Below are 25,531 nucleotides of genomic sequence, written 5' to 3'. Positions count from 1 at the left end.
CAAAGGTACTTTGCTTGGTGGTCGTCAGATTTCTCAGAATATTCTTAAGCATCATTTTTGTCATGACTACTGTTGAAACAAGTTCTCAGCTTGTCCATGCTGGTTACAGACATTTAAAGTTACTTACTTACGTCCCTTCTGCAAGCGGTGTGACACAACATTTTACAATAAATTTCTAAAATTGCATGTTACAGACAAAATGTAATGTAAAATATAGGAACTGTATGTGAATAGGTTAGTCTAGCTACAATAAATTTCTAAAATTGCATGTTACAGACAAAATGTAATGTAAAATATAGGAACTGTATGTGAATAGGTTAGTCTAGCTACTGGAGACAAGTGGACGTTACCTATTTGAATTCGGTCAAAGTATAAAAGTGGAAATACTGTTTTTTTTTCGTTAAAACATTAATTTTATTTGTCATGAACGGACAAAATTCATAAATGTGTTAGAATCCTGAATGGTAAGAATGGTGACATTCTCCAATATTTTAATGTTTTGAATTGGCGTTCCATGCTGACTCATGTTTGCTTTTTTGTGAATCCGTACAGCAATATAAATGCAAAATGATTGATGCTTTATTTTTGCAGTCGATTTCTTTACTACAAATGTCAAGAAGTCTGTTTTGGCAACAACTTCATTCTTATGTAATCATTTATAGTCTCGGTCAAGTCCTTATTACGGTAAAACTGCTTCATAAATTGGCGTTCTCAAAGGTTATAATCACTTCCAAGGCGTAATCTTTATGATCTACATTATTTTTTTATTTATTTTTATTCGGGTCAATGCGAATGACTGGGGAGCGGTGATGAGGATTTTAAGCCATGGACAAAATACTGAAAATGATTTTTCCTGTTCACTTTCATTGCGTACCATTGTCTCGCCAAGACAAAACAGTAGGCTAGTTAGGCTACTCCGAGCGTAACAGACACCCTTTCGAGTGTTCACCATAAGCTTTCTCCCCGGTTATAATTGTACATGTTTTGTTTAATCTCATATGATTTATCCGTAAATTTGAGTTATGACATTAGTAGTGAATGGCAAAAACATTGCGAAAAATTATTGAGTATTTTTCTTTGGTGGGTACGTGACCAAATACTCCCTTGGATCAGCTACTCACGACAATCTTTTTCAAGTATGGTTTACCCGTTGGCTTGAGTGGCCAATCTATAACTACTTTGTGAAACTTTGTTTTATTTGTAATATTGACATTAACTAACTGCAGATAAAGAACTCTCAGATTTTGCATTGAATTTTTCTTTAAATACGATTTTCTTACTCCGAAGGAATTTGGTTTTGATTAGATGCAGTCAGCGTTGCAAACAAGCTTTCTGCGATTTCTTTGTTGGTCTCTCTTTCTTTTGTGCTTTTCTGGTCATTTTGATCGTTTGGTTCGATACTTGAATCCAATTGCTGAGGTGCCGGTTTGTACAGCAACAATGCCACAAGGAACGCCAGAGCCACAGCGAACTATTAATACATAAACATTGCAACTTAGAAGGGCATGTGAAGTTCTTCTAGACTATTTACATTAATTTAACGTCATCAGGATAAATTCAATGGCTTACTAAGACGTACAGTAGATGGGCCGCCATCTGTCTACATTTGCTTCTATTTGCTGACTATATCGTTTAAAAATTTAGATGAGGTTTTATTTTTAATTAAAAAAAAAATCTTACACCATTTTGTTAAATTATTTTGGAGCCTACCTTCAAAATAACAAGAAGCAGTGCAACGTACAAAGATAAATCTTTGTTGTTGTATGCAAGACATGAGCCTCTGATTCCACATTCTTCTGTCCACCGTAGACACATTCTGTCAAAGATGGCACCAACTACAACTGGACCTGGGGCTGTTCCAATTACTCTTGACAAAAGAATCTTGAACAATTGAAAACGAAATTTTAATTGTTTAGTTTGTTGTAGTCATACTAATTCAAAGCTTTGGTCTTTACTGGGCACTGTCGACAAAATACCTTGTCAAAGCTGACCTTGTCAGAACCGGCAGCAGATTTATAAAAAGGTTTGAGGGAACCATAATTCCTTCAAAATATGTTTTGGGGAGTTTAAACATAATCATAATATGGCAAAGCGAACGCTCTAAGTAAAAACGTTATGCAAAAACGCAGCAAACTTGCACATTTTTTCTCAATTTTGGTTGTGCAATGTGCATGTGACCAAGTGTCGATTAGGGTGCGGTGAACCAAAAATGTTGCTTTGTTTCGTTGATATTTCTTGTGGAAAAACATAAAACGACCAGAAACCGAATTTGAGGAAATTTTGACCTTGGGAACCTACCCACTTTTGGGGTTGAAAATTCTGCCTTTTTCGAAAAATGTGCAAAACATGCTTATGAAAATAGAACTTTAAAGACACTTTTTTTTGGCTATGTTCAATATACTATTTTACATTGCACTATGGACTGGCTTCTAATACAAGTTTTGTTTGGGTTTTGAGATTCGGTTGCTTTAATTTTTTTGCGAAAACATGCAATTTTTTCCAAAAATTTTAAAATCAGTTTTGGGAATATAAAATGACAGTCATGCAAAATCAATTGGATTCAACAGTCACTAATTCAATTGTAACACAAATATACTAGCACTTGATTTTAGTGTTAACAGTATCTACAAATGTGCTTGGCTGTAGTGCGCCTTTGTGTCTGCAACAGGAATCAGTTTCCTGGAAGCTATACCAGAACGGATGAATCCATTTCTTCTATCAAACCCACACACTTTGTACGATGTATCAGTCACCTGTACGATATACGATGTATGCATCAGTCACCAATTTCACAATTCTTTCTACTGATTGGGAGTGGTTTGGATAGCTTTTCCCTTCTATTTTGCTTTCACGGTATGAGATGATGTCATCAGATGTAATTGTGGTTGTGAAGATAGGTTCATAACATAAATCTATGGTGATGTCGGAATAATGGTTGGCCTCATAATTTATCGTTAAAACAACAAACTTCCGAACGGATCTATCACCACTATTTGCCCCATTGCGAATTTTCAATATTGCCATGACTGCATTTTCTCGAACCTTTCTGGAGTCATCTGCAAGCATTGTCATTATCACATTTTCAGAGTGTGCTGCGGTCGTAGAATTAACTACACTCCGTGCTGGGATGCAGAATGCGAGCGCCTCTACCAATCTTTTGTTAAATCTTCAGATGGTCAAACAACACCCTCAGCCGCCAAGGCTCTTCTGGAAAAACTCGATGCAAAAAGAAAAGAACGCTGGACAGAGACCATCCAATCTCTCGCACTCAAGCCGTACAGCGTGGAGCACACTCAATAACCTTATGGGACGATCAAGACAATCACCCTGACAATGTCCCATTCCTGCTAATAATATCGCATCGCAGGTTATAAAAAATGGGACATATAAGCCGTGTGATCGTACCTCCGATCGGTTTGTTACCAAAGAAGTGACTAAGCTTTGGAAGATCAACACACCCGACCAGGAGAGCATTTCTAGCTCCTTCTCACGGAGCGAATTCAATGCTGCTCGCAAGCACCTAAAACCTGGTAAAGCCCCTGGTCCAGATAGGATATGTCCATTGTCCGGAGCTTATCATGCACGCTGGTTATGTTCTAAAGTCCTGGTTATGCGATTTCCTGTCGTCCTGCCTGCGCCGCCTCAAGATTCCTAAAGTATGGAGAAGATCTCTGGTCGTCGCGATCCCTAAACCAAACAATCCACTAGACGATGCAAAGAGCTATCGCCCCATCTCCTTGCTCTGCATCCCTTTCAAGATCCTTGAAAGACTGATCTACGCCCGTGTCGAACCAATAATCGACCCACTGCTTCCCAAAGAATAAGCTGGTTTCCGACACGGGAGGTCAACTGTAGACCAAGTCACACTACTAACTCAGGATATTGAGGAGAGTTTCTCGGCAAAAAAGAAAGCGGGAGCTGTTTTTATCGACCTAACAGCAGCCTATGACACTGTTTGGCACCGTGGCCTAGTCTACAAGCTACTCCGCCTACTCCCTGACAGGTAGGCTACATGGTCAAAATGATCATGGAACTCATCCACAACAGGAGTTTTACCCTTACCACCGGAAGCGGAAAACCAAGTAGACTGCGGCGACTCAAAAACGGTGTCCCACAGGGATCAGTCTTGGCTCCCCTCCTTTTCAACGTCTATATGCACGACCTACCATCAACAACATCTGAGAAATATGCATATGCTGATGACTTGGCCATCTTGTACTCTGCGAAAGACTGGCAATCATTACAAACGACGTTGAGCCAAGACATGACGGCCATATCTGGATACCTTCATCAATGGAAACTGAAGCTCAGCGAAAGTAAAACTGTGATGGCAGCCTTCCATCTCAACAACAGGGAGGCAAAACGTGACCTGAAAGTGACCGTTAACGGCAAAATTCTGCCGCCCTGCCCAGAACCAACATACCTTGGGGTTACACTTGGCAGGTCACTCACATACCGTTTACAGTCACTACGCAAAAAGCTGACATCTCGCGTCGCCCTGCTGAGACGTCTGGCAGGCACAACTTGGGGTGCAGGTGCTGTCACCTCGCGCACTGCAACCCTGGCTCTGGTTCACTCCACTGCTGAATACTGCGCCCCTGCCTGGTGCCGCAGTGCCCACACCCGCCTCATCGACAGCCCAATTAACGACGCATTGCGAACTGTGACTGGATGCCTGCGCCCAACTCCAACAGAATATTTAGCAATCCTTGCAGGCATCCAACCTTCTGAGCTCCGCCGAAAGGGAGCCATCATACACCTGGCCCGCCGGGCGAGGGATCCTAATCACTTGCTCCATGCAAAACTCAACATCCCACCTCAGGAATCCCCCCGGAAACTAAAGTCAAGACACCCCTTTGTACCAGCTGCTGTTGAATTACTACATCCATTCAGCGATCATGCCATCAGCGCAGCACACTTCATGGAAGATACTTGGAAAGCAGCGTGGTGCGCCACCGACACCAAACTACATGGTTTTATACCCCACCCGGTGGCGCGCCTCCCTGGTATGGACCTGCCTCGGCCGACTTGGGTCAAGCTCAACAGAATCCGAACCGGAGTCGGTTGCTTCCATTCCAACATGCACAAGCGGGGTCTGGCTCCCTCATCGGCCTGCGAATGTGGCGCGGAGGAACAAACTGCTGATCATGTCGTTCTCGAATGTCCCATCTACAAGGCACCAAATGGAACGCATGGTATAGCAACGCTGGACGAAGCTACACTCACCTGGCTCTCCACCACGTGCCCTGAAATTTGATCTAGTCTCAAACGAAAGAAGAAGGCCGTCTCTATCAAATTGTCAGACAATCACAAAAGGGTAAACAACTATTCGACGCGGCACTTTTCGACGAGGCCCTATTCGACGCGGAAACTATTGGGTGCGGGAATTATTGGCCTATACAAAACTAGATACTGAAACGTTTGACTTTGGTAAATTTTTAGAAAAAATCCAAGATTTTTACACATTTTATGATTCATTTCCCTGCTTTAATTTGCATATATTGGCCCCATATTGAAAAAAACACATAAGTAAACTAATAGTTTTAGGTACAGTATAAAAGAAATATTACAATATTATATCAACTTTAAATAATGCGAAAAAAACTTTGAAATTTTAGGGATTTTTTGAAATATTATGAAATTTCAACTAAAAAAGTGGGAAGGTTCCTGTTGTCAAAAATCGCTGAAATTTTTTGTGTGATGTTTTCGCGCTTGGCAGACTCCAGCTGGGGAGCAAGCTCTGACACTGTGCGTACAGCAGCCACCGTTCTTGTGTACTCTTCAGTAGAGTACTGTGCGCCTGTTTGGAACAACGTCAACAGCGCTCGGTGCACAGTGACTGGGTGCCTTCGTCGCCCACCTTTGGACAATCTTCCCATTCTTGCGGGCATCCAACCCCATGAGTTTCGTCGCGAAGAAGCCACTTTGTCTTTCCGTTGACAGGCATTGGAGCCCAACCATCTTACCCACTCCAAGATTTTTGCTCTCCCAAGAGAGCACTCCCATCGACTGAAATCAAGACACTCATTCATGCCAGTCGCTCAACTTCTGATCAATAAAGGAGGTGGACGAAACATCTCTGAGGCTAATTGGGCGGTCCACAAATGAAACTCTTAATGGAAGTTAAACACCACCACACTCCATTCTTTGATCCCCGATATCGACACCCGTCTCACTGGCCTGACACTACAAAGACAGGCGTGGGTGCGCCTCAACCATCTTTGTACGGGCGTCCGGCTTTTCCGCTCAACCATGCACCAATGGGAAATGGATTCTTTCTCTACTTGTGAATGTGGTGCTGAGGAACAGACCGCAGACCACATCATCAACGATTGCACCACCTTCAAGCCACCTAATAGAGTGGAAAGTCTGCCTGTCTTGGATGATGAACAAAAGACTGGCTGCTCTCTGGTAGCCTTCCAGCTTATTCTTGGAAGATCGTGAATCTGGGGTGGAAAAAGGATAGACCGTCGACCCCATAGGCTCATACGATGACGACAAATGTGAAGACATTGTTAAAGTTAAACTACTTTGTCATTACTTAAATTCCTGATTTTTAAAATGTAAAAACGAAATATTTAGTTTAAATTAATTTTCAATTTATACATTTTTTGAAACAATCTGCTGAAGCAACAAACTTGAAAAATCCTCGTATTTTGCAAAACTAAACTTATGGTGGATGAGTGTTTGGTTTCAATCCTAAAACAAATAGAAATTTCTTTCCCTAGTCTTGACCTAGGGTCCTAGGCTATATCACAAGCCTATTGAAAATTTCGATAAGACCATTTTTTATCGTTCCCAAGATAAAATAGCCTATATCATATTAAGTTTTCTTTAGTCACCTACCTGTAATCCAATCGCAAAAGATCTTTGGTTGAAAGCAACGCATCGAATAGAAGCCTGAAGTCCAGAGGCATCATTGAAAAACGTGAAAAACATGATACAAAAATTTAAAAGGCAAAACAATATGAGTTGCCAGCCGGTTCTGCATCGATTGTCTGGGCAAGCCCCAAGTGTCGCTGTTCCAAGGTTGGTTTGGTTTGACGGCGCACTTCCATTCATTATTGTCACGCATGAGCAGTTTGAATATGTTTCACCCTGTGGTCGTTGATATAATTAATGCATTGTGTTAGTAAGGACTTGAACATTATGTATCGGGAAGTAGCAGGCTAATAATAATGTTTAGAAGATAACTGAGACGTGTTGCAAGCTGGCAACTTGATATACCCTACTCATCCAGACATGTGAGAAAGATATGGCGGGCCGCAAGTTGCACATGTTTGGTTTAAGCTAAGCCAATGTCTTGTATTAGCACTATCTGCTGCTTGGTAGGCTACTGCATGAATTCTTCATGATCCAATTAGGACACTATTCTTTTGCAAAATAATCATATACAAGCTTGCGTTATTGGCATGTATGTATAAGGTGATTGCACGCAAAACATACTGTTTGGTTGTAACATCCCGCAAAGCAAGGTGAAAAGTACGTCAGATCATCACTTCCACACACTGGATTGTAAACGTCTTCACTGCATCCACAAACGTTGTTGCATTGATCAACAATTGTTGGGTTAGTCTGATTAGAGCCGGTATAAGGAATTGTCACTCCAACGAATTCTATTCAACAAAAGTTGAGCGATGGGCATGGGCATAGAAACAAATGTTATTTGCAGATTCTGTGTAATAACGCTGTTTGCTCTTTATATTTGAATTTTCAATTTTGTTACGTCGAGATGATCTTTCTAAGTTAAATATAAAAAATCATAATAATGCTTTGAGTAACTTTACCTTCAAAATTTACTAATTTCTAATAAAATGTAGCCAACTTACTGGTTGCACTAGCACGGATAAATATGCTTGCTTACGCTCACAACGAGAACAATACAACATGACAAATACCTAGTTAGTGAAGCAGAAGTCCTATGTAAATGTAAGTCTTGCTTCAATGTAACATAAAACGATTTGCTTTATACGATCGACTTGCATTGACCAGCAACAAATTACTTCAGGGCTACTTAATCTATAATTGCACCAGGAAGGCTAACAGCTTTTTTATTTTGGTGTTGGTGGGCCATATTGTGCACCAGTTGTACAATGTACAGGTATCATCAAACAAAATAGTTTCTCAGGTGCTTTTTGTTATATTTTTTTCAGCAATTATCCTATTAAATAAAGTCTTCACTTGAAAGAATAATCCGTGGTTTCTAATACAAACGCCAAATTCGACTTACGATGGTTGCTGCAAGTGAGTAGGTAACAACATGAGCAAACTCCTGCTAAGAAAGGAGTGATATAAGACATGTGCAACATATTCTTCAAGGAAACGTCTAATTTGGCAATGACCGCCCCTCCAGTCAATTGCCCTCCTGCCCCTCCAAGAATCGCCATCAGTCCTGAGAATAGAAATGTATGTTGTCAATGAAATCTAGCTGGCTTTCACTGCATTTAGTTAATATTTTGACAGTTACACACTAATGATTTTAAAAATGCCATCGAAAATTTTGTTTAACTTTTGTCTTGACATTAAATTTACAACAGTTAACACCAAATTCATGTAGAATAAATACATTGTATGAAGTGCTTCGATTGTCAGAGTCATTAAAACGACCATTTCAAACGCCCTACCAAAATATGTTCCTGCTGTGCTTGCGTCAACTCCGAATTGTGTTTCTATGTATTTCGGGCCAAATGCTGCAATTCCTCCGAGCAAAATCGAGTCAATAGAAATTCCTACTGATATGAAAAGAAAAGTCGGATTTTGAAGCAGGATGCATACACAGCGTGGAAAATCTCGAAATCTGTAAGCAATTTTTTTTTTTTTAATTTTTTTAAAAATACTGCGAAAGACTGAATTACTAGAAAATAAAACGCACCATTACAATTTCGTAAATTGTTTTTATTTAAACTTTTGCGGATGACCTATTCATGGATTTGCGTTGGTTTTGTTTATAGCAAAGACTACAATTAAAAAAATTCGTATTTAGGAGGGTGTTAATATCAAAAATATTTTTATCAATGATGTTTGAACACAACAGGTTGTAACAAGATATTCTAGACCTATGATATGGTTTTAATAACGTTTCCATATAAGTAATTCCCTAAAATTAGTTTTTAGAAAGGGTTTTACTCACAAAGCCGTAAAGATCGCCAATTGATCTCTAAAAGAATATTCTATTAAACTTACGTCATTTGTGTTGTTGGCATTGTCGAATTTTATTTGCCGAATTTTATTTGAATTCGAAAACTAGTCAACAGTTGCAAACCTTCTTTTCCTTTGTTATGCTTCCACTTCAACAGCAAATTGAAATGTTTCACAAAAATTAAAAAATTGGAATGAAAATTTCAAAAAAAATTGTAAGTTACCAGAAGTGTTAGTATGCGTATACCATTGTCTCAGAAAAATCAAGGCTAAAGTTAAATTTAAAAACGTTTTTATAAGACGAAGGCATAAGCTTCTTCAAGTCAAAGTGAAATGGCTTACACGCTAAAAAGACAACATTTCATTAAAATAGTTAGCACATGCTCATTTGACATTGCACGATCACTTTGCCTTCTGCTGCTTGCGTAATAAGCCTTAAGGTGCGTCTACACGACGACTGTTTTCTTGCTTAAGCTAGCCAAACTTCTTGTTTCTTTAAGTTAATCGCAGTTTGTGCCGCTTACTTTTAAGAAAATGGGAGAGTAAGCGAGCCGTCGAGAAAAAATACGCTCCAGAGCGAAAAACTGGGCGCTCAAGTGAGTTCTCTTGCTTAGAAATGTTTTTTCCCGCCAAAATCTCAGGTCTCCTCTCAGCTCAGTATCCAGACAGGGCAGGGCGGTATCGTTAAAGGATTTCGTTAAGTTTTGATCCCAACCCGTTCTTATTAATGTTGCGGGCTGAACTGGCGGTGACCGTACTCGAAATAGCCCATAGAAAGCACAATATTTTCCAATTTCAAATCGAAAACAAGATCTCAGCAGAAAACCATTGCCATTGTACACTGGGTAATAAAAATAGCGGAAGAATGATTTTGCTGGTTGTTACCAGTCACCCACGCTGACACGAAATTCTGTTTCCAACATTTCAACCTCACTGAGGTGTCTGAATGCTTCAATAAGCAGTAAATTGCGGGTTTGCATCCTTCGCTTTTTGCAGCATTTTTTACACAACTTCTGGGAAGCCATGACTAAAAGACTGCAACAACTTCAAATAGTTAAAGAACAGTCAGTTGCTTGGTCTGCTCTGCTGTACTTTAGCGCGAACTGCTATGCTTTGGCGCGAACTTTTTAAAACGTGACGTCATTGGGGATTAGATACTCACGTGACCGCGATTCAAGCGAGCAAAATCTTCGTCGAGGTTGCCAGTGTAGACGAAACGAGTTTAATCACTAGCTTAAGCAAGAATTTCTAAGCAAGAACACTTTCTCGTGTAGACGCACCTTTACACGAAAACTATAAAATAATATTTTTCAATCTATCGGAATGCATGCACTAATCTGTAAACATATTATCTTATTGTTTCAATTTGCAGCCACTTTAATAACTACTAAACATTTAAGTTAATACTGTATGTATTAAATATAATTGTTTTCGGCAAAAAAACATCTTTACGATTAGGAGTAACATGCCTTTCTCCAAATTTTTTTACATGTGGATCTTCTTTTGAACTCTGGTGAGCTTCTGTTTCTCTGTTTAGTCTGAAATCTTTTGTTCCTGGTAGAACTCGCGGCAGCATCATGACAGGAACTGTAATAACGACGCCAATGCAACCAGCGATCAAGATTCCAATCCACCAAGCCCCAACCCAAAGTTCGCTTGATCGATCAATTGAAACACTGAAAAACATTTCTATCAGACAATAAAAAAAAACATACATTGCTAAAGGTTGGTTGCTAGTCATTATCATCATCCGTTTAATAGATTTCGACTCTCGGTCACTCAAGAAACCTGTTCGCTCCATATATCTCGATTCCTCTCAACCGCCTTCAGGTCTTCTATGCCTATTCTGCTGTCATTCATCATTGTATCAAGACATCTCGTTTTGGGACACCTTTTCATTTTCTTCCGCTGATAAACTAAGCATGATGTACGTTTCTATTGACTTACAAACAATTAAAGTTTCTTGCATTCTGCTTCGATACTCACGTTTCTCCCAAATAAGTGTATTGTTTCAAAAACTGGGCTCCCACGAGGAATCCAGCTCCTGGTCCAATGATAGAGAAAGCAATAAGAATAGCTGCAAACGGAAATGTTTGACCATAATTAAACATGGTTCAATTTAATTTGAACTTATATGTTGCATACACCACAGTGACATTCTGCGATTGTTATTGAGTATTGAACTTAAAACTCCACAACAAAAATCAAAATATTGGCGTTATGGCAGCTCTCAATCAAGAAGATTGATGCTTTCCGCTTGAAACCTTTACTTTTATTTAGAATAAGAGTATGCAATGAGATAGCGAGTAAAAGATCAAAAAGTTACATGATTAATAAAAGCTCTTACGGTTATATCAGCCTATTTGTGAGCAAGCTTCATATGCCTACCGTATGGCCCAGGGGCTCCGAGAGGGGGGAAGTCGGGCAAGTTTCCCTCATAGCAAAACATTGTAAAGAAAAAACGAGTAGTTTTTTGTTTTTGCACTTTTGAGGGGGGCCCATTTTTACTACTAAAATAAAAATATAACAACTCATTAATAAACAAATTCTTCAATGAAGTGCGTAGTTTCAAGCATTTCTCAATCATTGTAAATGTCACTTTCGATGTTTCTCATCAAGAACAAATCATTTTCGTGTTAAGGTACGCGATGTTGAATAGCTTCAAGACGTAAAATCTGAAGCTGAAATGATTTCTGTATAACTGAACGGTTTCGATTGTATTGATAGTTTCAAGTTTAAAACTGGTGCTGTTTTAGCTAAGCGTGAACTATTTTTGCTTGACAACTGAACCTTAACTTCAAAATCTGCGTTGGCCAGGCATAAGATGTTGTATCCAACATTAGTTATCTGGGAAAGTGAAAGGTGTCAGTTCAAGCACGATTAAAAAAAGTAAACCTGGCTATTTTTTGTTTATGGATGTTGTTGCTTAAAGCTAGTTGGAGTTCATAGTGTTGCCTACAGACAACGTTGTTCAAATATCATATCATTTTTTGAGTAATTGATCGAATGTAAGCTTGCGGCATCTTTAAAGTTATGGCCGAGTCAGAGGGAAAGTTCTGAAAAATCTAAAGAAAGCATAGTCCTATCATTTTTTGCAAAGAAAATTGACTTCGAGAAGGTAATCAATGCGTGGTGCAGTCCAACCCAATGCTTTACATTACCCTTTTGCAACTGAAGCTCTATAGACGTTAGGCCTACTTAAGACCTATTAAAGACTTTGCTTAGGCTAAATGCATCAAGTTGGAACCAACAAGAGCTTGATCGGAAGCTGAGTCAATGCTAAAGTAGCCTACAACTAGCAGTTTTAAATTTGTGACTGCTTTGCATTATGTGGATAAGGTCCTAAACAAGATTGACTGATGAATTTACTGAAATTAAACGAAGATGTAATCTAAGTAAGAGAAAGCTGGGAAGAGTAGGCTACTACTCGCAAGCTAAAGTTGTTGGAGCAGTTATAAATTTAAAGGAAAATGATTTTCTTTTCCAGAGGACAAAACGCTTTTATAACTCCACTTAACTAGCTGAATCATTCGAAGGAAATGTATTCTACCGTAGGCTACATCGCAAAGGCTTCGATAGTTGTTGGAATTGACAAATGTATCAACAAACTCAAACATGTCGTCGATGAGTTTGAAGTTCCATAAAAATTTCATCGTATGTCTTTCTGTTGTGCAGTTGCTGGCATGTGGAACAAATTTAAACCATTTGTACAACAATGACATTTTTCAAGACATTTTGGATGAGTTGGTACTTTTGACAGAAAGCTATACACAGCAAACTTCAGCTGCAAACCAGAACGAACCACCCCATAATCTCTACACAAGGAAATCATTGATTGCAACTTTTAAAACGTTTTTCCAAATAGTTTTGTTATGAATTTTTTTTGTGTTCCTGTAGATATCTCCAACGGTTGCAATTTGAGGACGTGGTTTTAGCAATTACTGAAATTTGTAAACAAATGTTTGCGCTTCGGCATGACTCAAAACCGATTGAAAAGCCTAACTATACATGTTGTGCATCAATTCAGACGCCGCAAAATTTTATCATTTGATGCTGTGATCCGAAACTTTGCATTGCAAAAAGTCCGGAAAGGATTGAATTAAATCAGCGATGTCCAAAGTCCGGCCCGCCGGCCAACTCCGGCCGCGAGACGTTTTTGTATGGCCCGCGCCTGTTGTTTCACAGTGTGTTATTTCTGGCCTGCTGACACAGAAAAATCATATAAATTCAACTTACAGTTTTTAGAAAAATTATTGTGACTGTTGGCCCGTGAACACTTCAGTATTATCAAATCTGGCTCGCGTGGAAAAAAGTTTGAACACTCCTGAATTATGCTTGGTTGAACTATTTTCGTTGCCTGTATTGTGGTTTACAAAGCTTTCTAGACAAAATAGTTTGCCTCAATGGCATTTTTGCTGCAAGTGTAACCCAGTGATTATTGATGATTTTTTACATTGAACAAAGTTCTTTTCATGCTGAGGAAAGTAGGCTAATTTCAGCTTAACACGAACATGCAACGTAAGATACAAATTAGTTGTATATTTGCTAAAAAATATTATGGGGCCCATTTTTCGTATTGTTGCCCGACCAGTGCTGACTTCTCTCGGAGGCCTTGTTATGGTCTTTATTGAAATTATTTATTGATTTCTTTTACAAGTCAACTACAGCCTATGCCTACCACAATAATACAGAACATTTTACCATTGTACAATGCAGAGTATCTTTGCTGTACATTCTCATCAAGGTAGATAATGGAAAGTGAATACAAAGGTGAAGCTCCCACTCCAATCAGTATCATCGCTCCATAAAACCAAAATCTATTTGTAGAGTTAATTAGGAAGAGAACTACAATGCCATGTTTTATTTTTCACAAATTTTTCTAGAAACTAAGTCAAACCACCGTTTTATCGAGGGGGCAATGACGTAGCTACGGAAGGCTTGGGGGAGCAATCGTCCCCTTCTCTCAAATTTTATCTTGCCCTCTAAACCAAAAAAAGTTTTTTTTATTGTTATTAATACGTGTTAATGACGTTGTATTACATGTTAAATGACGTTTCATAAATATTCGGCTGCATTCAGTAGCAACAATTTTAAACAGACACTTCATTTCAAATATTGACATGTTTGCCCCCAAAACAGTTGCTTTTGACCCTTTAGCACAATTTTGACTCCTTGATTTACACAGTAGCCTACTGTAGTGAATGGGGAAAAGACTTTTGTTAAAACTGCTGTAAATACTTAGTAATTTATTTACCTGAAATTTCTTAGTGTTGAAATTAAACAAAGCTGTGATGATGCATTGCCACATACATTGATGTCATTGCCAAATACGTAAGATGGTGCCATAAAACGTGGAAATGAAAAGAGTATTCCTGACAAACCAATCAAAAAAATACCCCATCCCACCCATAAAGGTTTATGTCCTTTCCCACCAACGTAAGTTACAAACAATATAGCAATGGAACCACCGATGTCATAACTGGCTGAAATGAATCCCGCTTCTGTGCTTGTTAATTCAAATCTGAAAAATAATAAAGTTGCTGAAGGCACGATGTTTTTCTATGGTCTGACTCCCTGACTATAGCAAGCGTAGAATATACTGCGTACGAATGCAAAAACAAAGTATGAAATAATTACTTGTATTAAGAAACTCAGTCCAACGCATGCTCAATAAAACAAAGTATGAAATTACTTATATTGAGAAACTACCGTAGGCTAAATCTAAAGCATACTCATTAATAAGTCTTCAACTGGTCTAATTTTAGTTATTTTTTGTACGCTGTTTTTTATTTATTTTGAAGTTACTCCTGTCTCAAAGGAGGTGTAACCAGGGGCGGATGTACAGAAAAAAAGGCCCTGGACTATTCTCCTTTTGAGGCCCCCAACCGCTTTACCCTAACAGCCACGGAGATGAGTATTTCAAATAAACAACCACGGTAGCACAGTGAGTTACTGTGGTAATAGAGAAATATGCACTCAAGTAGCAAGTGTTGAAATTAACCATTAAAGATAACCGATTCTGGCCCCAGCTCAACCACATTGCTTTTGCCAAGAAACGCTTTGGTGGGGCTCAATCCGCTGCACACTGGAGTCAGATTGTTTCGCTCCAATATGCACAAATGGATGTTGGCACCATCCGCGACTTGTGAGTGCGACAAAGAGAAAGATATCGCAAACCACACCACCTGCAACTGTCCTATCTACCACGCGACGAATGGTGTGCGTGGTATACGTGAACTGGATGACCAATCAATTCAATGGCTGCTCGAAACCTTTTTAAAAATGTAGCCCGAGTAGCCGCTACTACTCAATGTTGGTGAAACTGATAAGCAAAGCCCTTTCGACTCTTGGAGCGGCGAAGAACGAAGGTTCAAACAAAAACGAAGTGGTTTTCAATTCATTTTTAATTCTTTTAAGTCATGAAAAGCATTTCGTTTCTGAGCAGCTGGTAGCCGGATAAGTGATTCTACATTTTGGAAGACCATCTGAATTGTTTTGCTTGCATGTAATTTGATGAAAGTGCGTAGCCTATGAAACAAAGCGTGCTTTTCTCTAGGCCTATAATTTTGTCTCATGAAGGCTACAACCTGCGAATTTGTCCAAAACTAGTAGAGGACGCAAGGAGTGCAAAAAACAACACTTTATTAAAAGTAGCACAAATAAATATTAACAGTCAAGTTTTTGCAAATTAACAGTTCAAAATATAACTTTTTAAGCTGTGTTATATTTCCTTTGCATAAAAAAACACTATAAATTTAAGTTGCTTTAGGCTACGACCTGTTTATGAATAGGCTACCAACTTTATTGAAACTGATTGCCAGAAAATTTCACGTCATAAGCCTACAACGGGAAAGTTTCTGCAAATATATATATTTAAACGTTTTTAAATATACGTGGTAACATCTCAAATGTTGAGGTCCCTAAATCTTGAGGCCCTATACTTAAGCTTTTATAGTCTAATGGTAAATCCGGCATTGGGTGTGGCCTAATACGATTTTGATCAACATTATTTACCGAATGATACAAACTATGTAATCATACCGTCTTTCCAAAGTAGTTGTGATAACAGGAACATTTCCATTTACTATGTAGCCTTGCATGATGGCACCAAGGCAGAAAAATACCAAAGCCCATTTGGAAGTTGCAAAACATTGGCAGATGTTTGTTGGAAACCTAAAAAATACGAACAGGCAAAAAGACGTGAATTTATTTAAGTTCAAAAGAATGCATTGTTGCGTTTGAGTCACGCAATTTTTCTACATTGCGTAGTCTACTATTTGGAACACATGCTTGTAAAATTGCAATTCTGTTTTGTATACTTACTTGCCACCTCAAAATTCCAAAATCTGAAGAAGAACTTTAGTAGCTGCGGTCCCTAAGCCTTATAGCCTAAGTCACCAGCAGACGCACGAAGTTATTGTCTGATACCTCTCTTCTGTTTTTGTTTCAAAATCTTCGAAAGACTGATTTATGCCCACGTCAATCCAATCATGGACACCAGCTCCCGCCATAGGAGCAAGCTGGGTTTCGTCGCGGAAAATCCATCGTAGATCAGGTCACATCTTGACCGAAGACATTGAGGATTGCTTTGAGGCAAAAAGAAGGCCGGCGCTGTTTTTTTTAGATCTTACAGCTGCCTACGACACCGTATGGCACCGGGACCTTATTTGCAAGCTTCTTCGCCTGCTTCCAGACTGACATATTATAGTCTATATGATCATACAACTTGTCAGAAATCGAAGCTTCACCCTTATCTCTTGAAACCCACGGCGAAGCAGACTATGACGCCTAAAAAATGGCGCCCCGCAGGGATTGGTCTTGGCTCCACTTCTTTTTAACATCTACACCTACGACCTGCCAAGCACGGTCTCCGCAAAATATGCATATACGGACGATCTGGCAATTTTCTACTCCACAAAGTCGTGGGAAAGCTTAGAAGACAGTAGACGTAGCCAGGACATAAAAATCCTCTGCGTGTCTTGGATGATGAAACAAAATACTGGCTGCTCTCTGGTAGCCTTGCAGCATAGTCCGGGAACATCGTGAATCCGGGAACATCGTGAATCTGGTAAAAAGGTAGACCGTTGGCCCATATAGGCTTATATACGACGACGACGAATAATGGGTTAGTAGTTGTATTTGTAATTTCTGCTGCTGCTGCTGCTGCTGCTGCTGCTGCTGCTGCTGCTGCGAAATCACACAAAATTATTTGATTTGTCAATCATTAAGTTAAACTTGATAGCAAATAATTTTTACATCACAGTGGGAAAAACCACTACGGTTAAATTCTCACAATACCTTACTTGTTACCAAATAACAAATATTCTTCAATTCATCTATTCAAATCCGAATTCAATGCACTTTAGCCTATACTATACAATACATACCGTACAGTACAATGCTCAAGAACTAAGAGAACTGGTTTAAAAACGTCAATGGTAGAGACTTTTTGTGACGCTATTTTAGAACCAACTGGTGTGAAATTATCACCTTTCTTGTAAAAGTATCTCTTTATGATTTCTTGAAAACAAAATTATTTCTTCAGTATTTCTTCAAAGTATCAACAAAATTTTAAGCAAAGAATTCTCCCAAGCCTTGGCACCATTCTTATTAAACGTGACTTCGCATAAAACACGCTATTTTAGAACCAACTGGTGTGAAATTATCACCTTTCTTGTAAAAGTATCTCTTTATGATTTCTTGAAAACAAAATTATTTCTTCAGTATTTCTTCAAAGTATCAGCAAAATTTTAAGCAAAGAATTCTCCCATGCCTTGGCACCATTCTTATTAAACGTGACTTCGCATAAAACACGTTCAGTAGAAGATAAGAGAGGATCAGTAGCGGATCTGGGGGAGAGCCAGTGACTTGGGACGTGATTTGATCAACAAAAAGAAGAAATCATGTAATTTTTGTTTGTTTTAGCAAGTTTCTCGCTCGCTCAATCACATTTCACTGATTTAGCTAGAGACATAAGAATCATTTGTTTTCAGCCGTTGATATAAGGGGTGTAAATTTTTTTTTCTTAAAAGCTGAAACATTAATGTACTAGGCCTATTCCGAAACAAAATGCATTGCTTACTTCAGGAAAGTATAAGATGAAATTTCCCTTGAATAAGCTATACACGGAAAGTGGGGGAATATTCTCATCATAAACGAATATTCAAAATTTCTCTGAATGAATATTTACAAGACTAGAGGTGTTGAACTGTTTTATTCGCATCAGCAGCTCACGGTACAAAAGATTGACACGGTGAGAGAGTACAAACAAACATAGCCAGGTCGAAGACTTTAGTAAACCGGCCTGCCACACCCCGCGGCGGCGGGGAGCGGCGTGATTTATGGGGTGACGATGCACCCGGAGGGTTAAGTCCACCAGCTTAGGTCGCGAGGGCCAGGCTGGGGAGTCGAGGTACCTGTGGAGGGAGAGTGTGGATCGAAACACTATATGGCCCGTCCGTAAATTTAGAATGGCGGAGCGGGCCAGGGAGACAGGCTCTTTCTGCATAGCCCAGAAAGAAGCCCTGCGACGGACCGGGCGACCGGTCGCGTGTGGACGCTGGAACCGGCAGTAATTGACCGCCGGGCAGCGCCCACGTCTCCTTCACGCGTCCTCGCGCAGGTACTTTTACTCTTATACCCGGTCTGCCAGTAGGCAGAGCGGATAAAATTGGGGTCTCCCACGAGGAAGAGAGTCGAACCATTTAAGGATAATTTGGCTCTCGTGGCAGACGAATGCAGACAGTGCACACGTTTCGGCCTTCTCAGTGTAGTAGGTACACTGGTATGACCATGGAGATATATACCTTCATGTAACATTTTTCCATTAAACGATAAGTTTCTGGTCAGCCGATTGTAGGATCGAATAGACAGCGATAGACACGTGTTTCGCCCATGAGGTTGGGCTCATCAGTATCGCACCGTATTCTTGTCACTTGGGTAATCGACCGCCGCTTTACCAGTCAGTTTAACTCTTATCCTTGTGGTATCCTTAAAATTTTTCCATTTGTGGAACCTAAGCTCTAAAAATGGTACTACTGCCAACCTTGCCAAGGCGCTCAAACTGCAAGCAGTTAGCTTTGCGCAATGCATAGCAAGGTGCCTCCATCAGGAGAGTGATCAATCGGCCTAAGCCAAGAGCGTCCATAACTGCAGACAGTGCACACAGTTTCGGCCTTCCGGCCTCCTCAGTGCAGTAGGTAGGCTACACTGGTACAAGATTAGATATAAATACAAAACAAGGCAAACATTTTTCAGCATTTTTTTTCTTCGCGCAACGCTCAGAGTTCAAGATGGATACCTTCAAGATAGATTTTTCAGCAAATAAGAAAAATGTTATCTTCTGAGAACATGAACAGAAAAATGATTTGAATTATAACTTTAACTTTAAATCAAACCCTGTGGATCTAACTTGTACAAGAAAGTAATTTTCAATAGGCTGAATTTAGTCAAATACAAAGTGCTGCCTAATGGAGCACATAATAACCTATACGCAAAACCACCAAAACAAGGTAAAAATCGACAACTTTTCTGGAGGACAATTTCTTCACCCACCCTTGTCAACTTTTTCACTTCTTTTGCACTCAGTAATTTAATTGTTGACTCTTCTTGTTTTTTTGGGGGTTATTAAAATTTTGGTGCCCTCTAAATTGCTTTTTCCAAACCCGCTACCGAAATGGGTGTGACATATTCTGAGTGAAAACAGCAAAATTATTATACTTTTTTGCTTTGTCTACAGAGTGTGCTTGGATATTTCTTATTGGTTATTCGTATTACCAAATACAGCCACACCTTATGAGAGAATATTAACTAAAGGGTAACTAAAGAGCAACAAAAAACACACGACCAGAGAGGTTTAAACGTGATCGCTGGAAATAGGAAAACTACTGTAAGGCCTATGGAAGCTGGACAATACAAATTCTAAAACAATACAAAAATTTTAAGTTTTTAAAATGACTAACTAATAAATTAACATGGCGAGATAAAAAGACTGCCGAATGGATCAGAAATCAAACGAAATTACGAAATATATTAAGCACAATCAAGAAACTAAAATGGTCCTGGGCAAGTCATATAGCAAGATATCAGGACAATAGATGGACTAAAAAATTAACAACATGGACACCACGAGAAACCAAAAGAAAGAAAGGAAAACCAAAAGTAAGATGGAGGGACGACATTGACAAACAATGCAATACAACCAATTGGTACCAACTAGCACATAATCATGTAAATTGGCATGAAAAGGGGAAGGCTTACGCTCTGCAGTGGGCTCTCACAGGCTGAAAATGATGATGATGATGATGTGCAGGATGTTATGGTAAAATGAAGAATGTTTAGTTTCTTGTAATAGTCAAATCATATCGAGTACGAAGAAGATAGGCTATAAGCAAGTCAAAATGTATTTTTCAAGAAGTTATAAATCTTAGTGTCTTCTGTCTGAAAAAAGCCAGACACTTAAAAACTGTAGAATACCTCCCATTGGAAGAACTATCCTTGAATGGACAGCCTTTTTGGAGTTTGCGTTTCGCAGTGTAGTCATGTTCAAAGAAGGCAGAGTCATTGGGTGGCGTCAAAATCAAAGTCACTCTTAGTTTTACATGTATTATAAAAACAGAGAGAGACTGTTCACCAGGCATTTGATAATAAAAGTAATTTGCGTTCTTCTGGTGAATATTTACTAGGTTACCTCCTGATGTTAAAGATGATAACTAGCTTTTTTATTTCCGACGTTAATTCTGATTCTTGCTGCTTTACTTTATTCATTTTATCAGTATGTTTTTGTGTTGTGCCATCGTTGCTGAACAAGTCGTGTTAACGTGTTTTAGCCACCTTGAAAAAGTCAGTCGTGCTGACTGACGAAACGTCGGAAATAAAAAAGCTAGTTATCATCTTTCACATCAGGAGGTAACCTAGTAAATATTCACCAGAAGAACGCAAATTACTTGTATTATAAAAGTTGACTTGAATTATTCAAAGCAGGGGTAAGTTTGTGTACAGTATGTAAAAGTAAACGATTTTGCAGGGATTGCTTTAGCAAATGGAACGAGATTGCACTGCAACTTTTAATTGATCAGCTTCTCTTTGTAACTATTCTGAAGATTCTGCAAGAATTAGATAAACCATAAGATCTTAAAACTTTAAAATTTCTCTCATACTTTGTCAGTTGTCACAACAAAACGTCTTATTTGTTCTCGTTTTCTTAAAAGCACATGGCAACATATCTATCTTCGACTACCTAAAATGAGTTAATTATAAAGAACTTTTTGGAAACATTTAAACTCCTCATTCTATTACAAATAAGATTAAGGCTTCAATAACAATGATTTTTGATCTGTTTTGTTGAAGGTGTGTATCACCCGATCAGTGCCGGTCTTAGGGTATTTCAGGCCCTGTGCAGAATATACTTTGTGGGCCTCAATGACAATGATCCAATTCAGTAGCGTAGATAGGTATTTTGAAAGGGGGGTAGCTTGACGGTCGGCGGGCGAAGCCTGGCAGTGTGTTTTCCGAAGGCGACACCTAGCGGCAGAGAGTCTGGGGGGCCTCCCCCAACAAATTTTGAAAAATTACTTTGACTTTGGGGCATTCTGAGAGCATGTTCAACAAAAATTTGGGTATGAATATTACTGTAAAATGGTGCTGTCCGGTGGCACAGCAAAAGGATAAGATCATGTTTTCTTTGGCATTTTTCGGAATTAAAGCTATGTCTTTATGTTGAGTCTGGATGCAACCTATTTTGTCCCTTGAACAATTCGCACCCCGATTTCGTAACCTAACCCTGGTACGAAATAGATTGAATCCTTAAACATTTCTAACCCTGACGTTATTGCTGCATAGCACGAACAATTGTTGAGAGAATATAATTTCCAGCACATTCTAGGGCGCATCTAGAAAATGTTAATACTGTATCGGTGTATCCTTTAGCTTTCATTTAAGCAGAAAAGCTTTGGATTTTTAGGTTGCTTGAACGTTTGATGACATTGAATCAGCATAATAACGGTGAATTCTTCGCTAAGAATAGATGGGAGTACCTACTTCTACACTAAAATTAAGTTCAAGTGTTACATCACAATGTCTGGCTTTGATCTCCGAGTAATATTGATAAGACAAGGTTGGTTACAAAATTAAATTATACGAGTAGGCTAAGTTTTGGCATTACAGTAAGAAAGAAAAGGCCCAGGAAAAATTTGATAAGTGAGAATGAATACGATGAACCTACAGTAGCCTACTTGCTCTCCATCACTTTCGCTCACATGACATGCAAAAATAAACCTAAGGATAAAAGCCTAGTGAAACTTGCACAGCAGAAAACAGTCACGCTGGTGCAGAAGTTTTCCGACTCCTGCCCAGAGCATTGTGACGCAAGAAGCCACACGACCTCGTTCGGTGGAAGTTAATCAGTTATGTTATGTATAATATATGTGTATTGGGCAGCTACAGGGTGCTTTGACTCTTCAATGGTCTGGTCTGATGAAGGCCTTTCAGAGTGAAGAATTATCAACATACAGTGATTAAGCATGACGATCGAAGTTAAATCTCGTGTGTCCGCCGTGAGACTTAATTTGTTCGCCGAAATAGCTGCTCAGACTGGACACGTTTGTCCGCTGTCAACAAAATCGAATTTCGACCTATTTCGTCCCCTGAAAAAATAGAAAGAAATTTTGAAATGTTTGCGGCAACTCCGATCAGCCATTTCGGCTAAAAGTTGTTTTTTTTTCTCGATTTTTTCAGGGGACGAAATAGGTTGTTTTTCTATGTTTTCTTGTTGCTAATTCCTTCGTTGAATTCACTTGTTGAATTTTTCCATTGAAAATGACAAAAATGACTACATTTTCTGAGTGAATTGCGGGCCCCCTAATTTGCGGGCCCTGTGCGATCGCACGGTTTGCACACCCCCAAAGACCGGCACTGACCCGATTTCTTTACTTGGCATTTTTTTGCATTTAAGAAACTATCATTGGCCCACTTTTAACAAAACGGTTGTATGAAAAGCAATCACATCTTTCGAAAAATGAGCCTTTGAGCAAAAATCCAATGTCGTCAGGTGGTGCTGCTACATCACTCCGCCCAAAATTCACAAAGGAGATTCGAGAATGTTTGACAAAGAGTTGGAAAAAACAACTGCAAACTGGTGGATGTGCATTATTTATTTATTTTTAAATAATGCCCATGGCCACCTGGAGATGCGGCCTGATTTGTCACATTTTGCAGATTTTGATTACAGCTACTGCTTGTGATTGGCTGACATTTTTTGAGATGTTTTTAGCTACTTTTTGCGTTTTTTTAATGACATAAAACTTTTTTGTTGCCTTGGGGAAGCAGTAGCAAATGAGAAAAAGTAAGTTGAAAAACGCAAAATCAGACTGTTATTGAAAATCAACAGTCTGACTAAAATTTACAAAATCAAATTTTCTTTCTTTTTCAACATGTGAGGATGTTAAAACCTATTGTGTCATCTGGGGGAAAGAATAAAGAAAGAGTAAAAATTTAATTTTTAGAAAAATTTATTTAAATGTTCGCCCAAAGTTAGAACAATTTGGAAATTTTTGCAAAATGTGACAAATCAGGCCGTATCTTTAGGTGGCCATGTAATGCCTCAGAAATATTGACACTAATATTGCCATAGTGAACATAAAAGTTGGAGAAAAATTAAGATAAGACTTTCTTTTCATGCAGACTATTTCGATTTTTGCATAAAATTAGTTATAAAGATCTCCAAAATTTGAGCATAATCGCTTTGATTGACAGCAGACTTACCGTTTGCTTTTACAGGATCCGCATCCTATTTCACATCCGCATGCCACATCGAGAGGGTCTTCAATATCTGGAGTATCATCACAGTTGGCAATGCTAAGCCTTAAACTTTTGATAAGACTCATGTTGAAAATTAAAACTTAACCTTTCCGCTGAGTATCTTACTGAACTGATAATTTCTAAAAACTGCTGTAAAGTACAAAAATACTTTGTACGAAAATCTAATTTATGTCTTATTACCTACTACTACTTTTTACAGTTCTTTAATTTTCTTTCTTGTGGCCTATCACATAAAAATGTTTAACTTTATATTTTGTAAATGGAATAGAAAATATTAATTTTGCAAACGTGTCATAATGTTTTTCATTGTGACGTACATTAGCTATAATTTTCTCCTTGAAGTCTATTTTGAAGACATAAAGTTAAAAAAACAGCAGCAATTCATTATAGACCAAAGAACGGTAACGCTGAAAAAAGCAATTTTTTATTGACCGAATAATGTTTTTTAACTCATTTTAGACGTACGGTTTTCTACATCATTTGAAGGTTTGATGAACTAGTTTGTGTAAAAAAAAAAATGTCCTCAAGATTTAATCAATTCTTGTTCATATTTCGTAGCCTGCAGTTTGATGAAAATAGCAATTTAAATATTTTATATAACAGCCGTGAAGACTTTTATGGAATTAATTTATTTTATGAGACATGAGTATAGGCCTACTATCAGTTTTTTTCAAATCCTACATACACCCAGGCGCGAATCTAAGAGTTTTTTTCGGGGGGGGGGGGGGGGGCCAGAAAATTTAAAAATCAATAAAAAGAAAGAAAAAGCTAAACAGATATGAACAATGATACTACGACATATACGATATGCTATAAAATAGATATTAAAACAACCATTTTCATCAATTGTGATGCTGAGGGACTAATATCAGCTGTTTAGAAGCATATTAAACCATTTGATGCGGAAACATACAATTTCTACAATTTTTCACAAAATTTTGGGGGGGAGGGCCGGGCCCCCTGTGCCCCCCCATAAATCCGCGCCTGCATACACCCACACTCCACAGTGAGGATTTCAAAGTCACTTTTAAACAAACACAAAGTGATGTATATCCACTGTAGCTTCAGTAAGTAGGCTATTGTAAATAACATCAAATTCTTTGCCCATTGGCCAACTACTGTACTCTGTCTACTGCATGCATTGATAAAATTTTGCAGTTAAAATTAGTTGACAGTAATTGATCTGTGGTTAGATACAATTTACATAAGACCCTAATTTTGTCAAGTTACCGTGAGTGGCTGATCGATATTCTGTGGGTTATAATGATTAAATTTTAACATATTGTGGTAATATTATTATAAATGTAAGGATAGTCTTAGCTGTAGTTTGAAATGTTAATTGGCTGTCTAATGAAATTCTGTCTGTGTAACAGATATTCTAACTAAGTTGACTATCTGACTCCATTAACACTTTGCTCCTCAAAGGGAGGCCAGATTTGGCCCCCCCTTCATATTTCCGTTGATTACTTGAAGCACAGTAACGCCATGCACTTGGTTTTTCCTAAAATTTTCAGGCGGATCTGATGAGACTAAATTTGATGCTAAAAGTTGTGTAGTTTTCTTGTAAATTCAAGAT

The 25,531-nt window shown here is 38.6% G+C and overlaps 1 protein-coding gene across 1 annotated transcript; it reads right to left on the bottom strand.

Annotated features, from left to right (window-relative positions):
* Window positions 1-1,158: 1,158 nt before the first annotated feature.
* Window positions 1,159-24,187, bottom strand: LOC145771789 (solute carrier organic anion transporter family member 4A1-like). The gene is made up of 12 exons (XM_082583524.1): window positions 23,899-24,187; window positions 16,180-16,311; window positions 14,393-14,659; window positions 13,840-13,955; window positions 11,125-11,215; window positions 10,608-10,814; window positions 8,625-8,797; window positions 8,231-8,392; window positions 7,447-7,616; window positions 6,847-7,098; window positions 1,711-1,881; window positions 1,159-1,471 (listed from the first exon to the last, which is right to left on the bottom strand). Exons 1-12 carry the CDS (start codon window positions 24,018-24,020, stop codon window positions 1,277-1,279), a joined length of 2,058 nt encoding a protein of 685 aa, XP_082439650.1. The 5' UTR covers window positions 24,021-24,187; the 3' UTR covers window positions 1,159-1,276.
* Between the last annotated feature and the right edge of the window lie 1,344 nt (window positions 24,188-25,531).

The sequence above is a fragment of the Aplidium turbinatum genome, chromosome 1, assembly GCF_918807975.1.
Source record: "Aplidium turbinatum chromosome 1, kaAplTurb1.1, whole genome shotgun sequence".
Taxonomy (NCBI): domain Eukaryota; kingdom Metazoa; phylum Chordata; class Ascidiacea; order Aplousobranchia; family Polyclinidae; genus Aplidium; species Aplidium turbinatum.
This window is presented reverse-complemented; position numbering and strand designations above follow the sequence as displayed.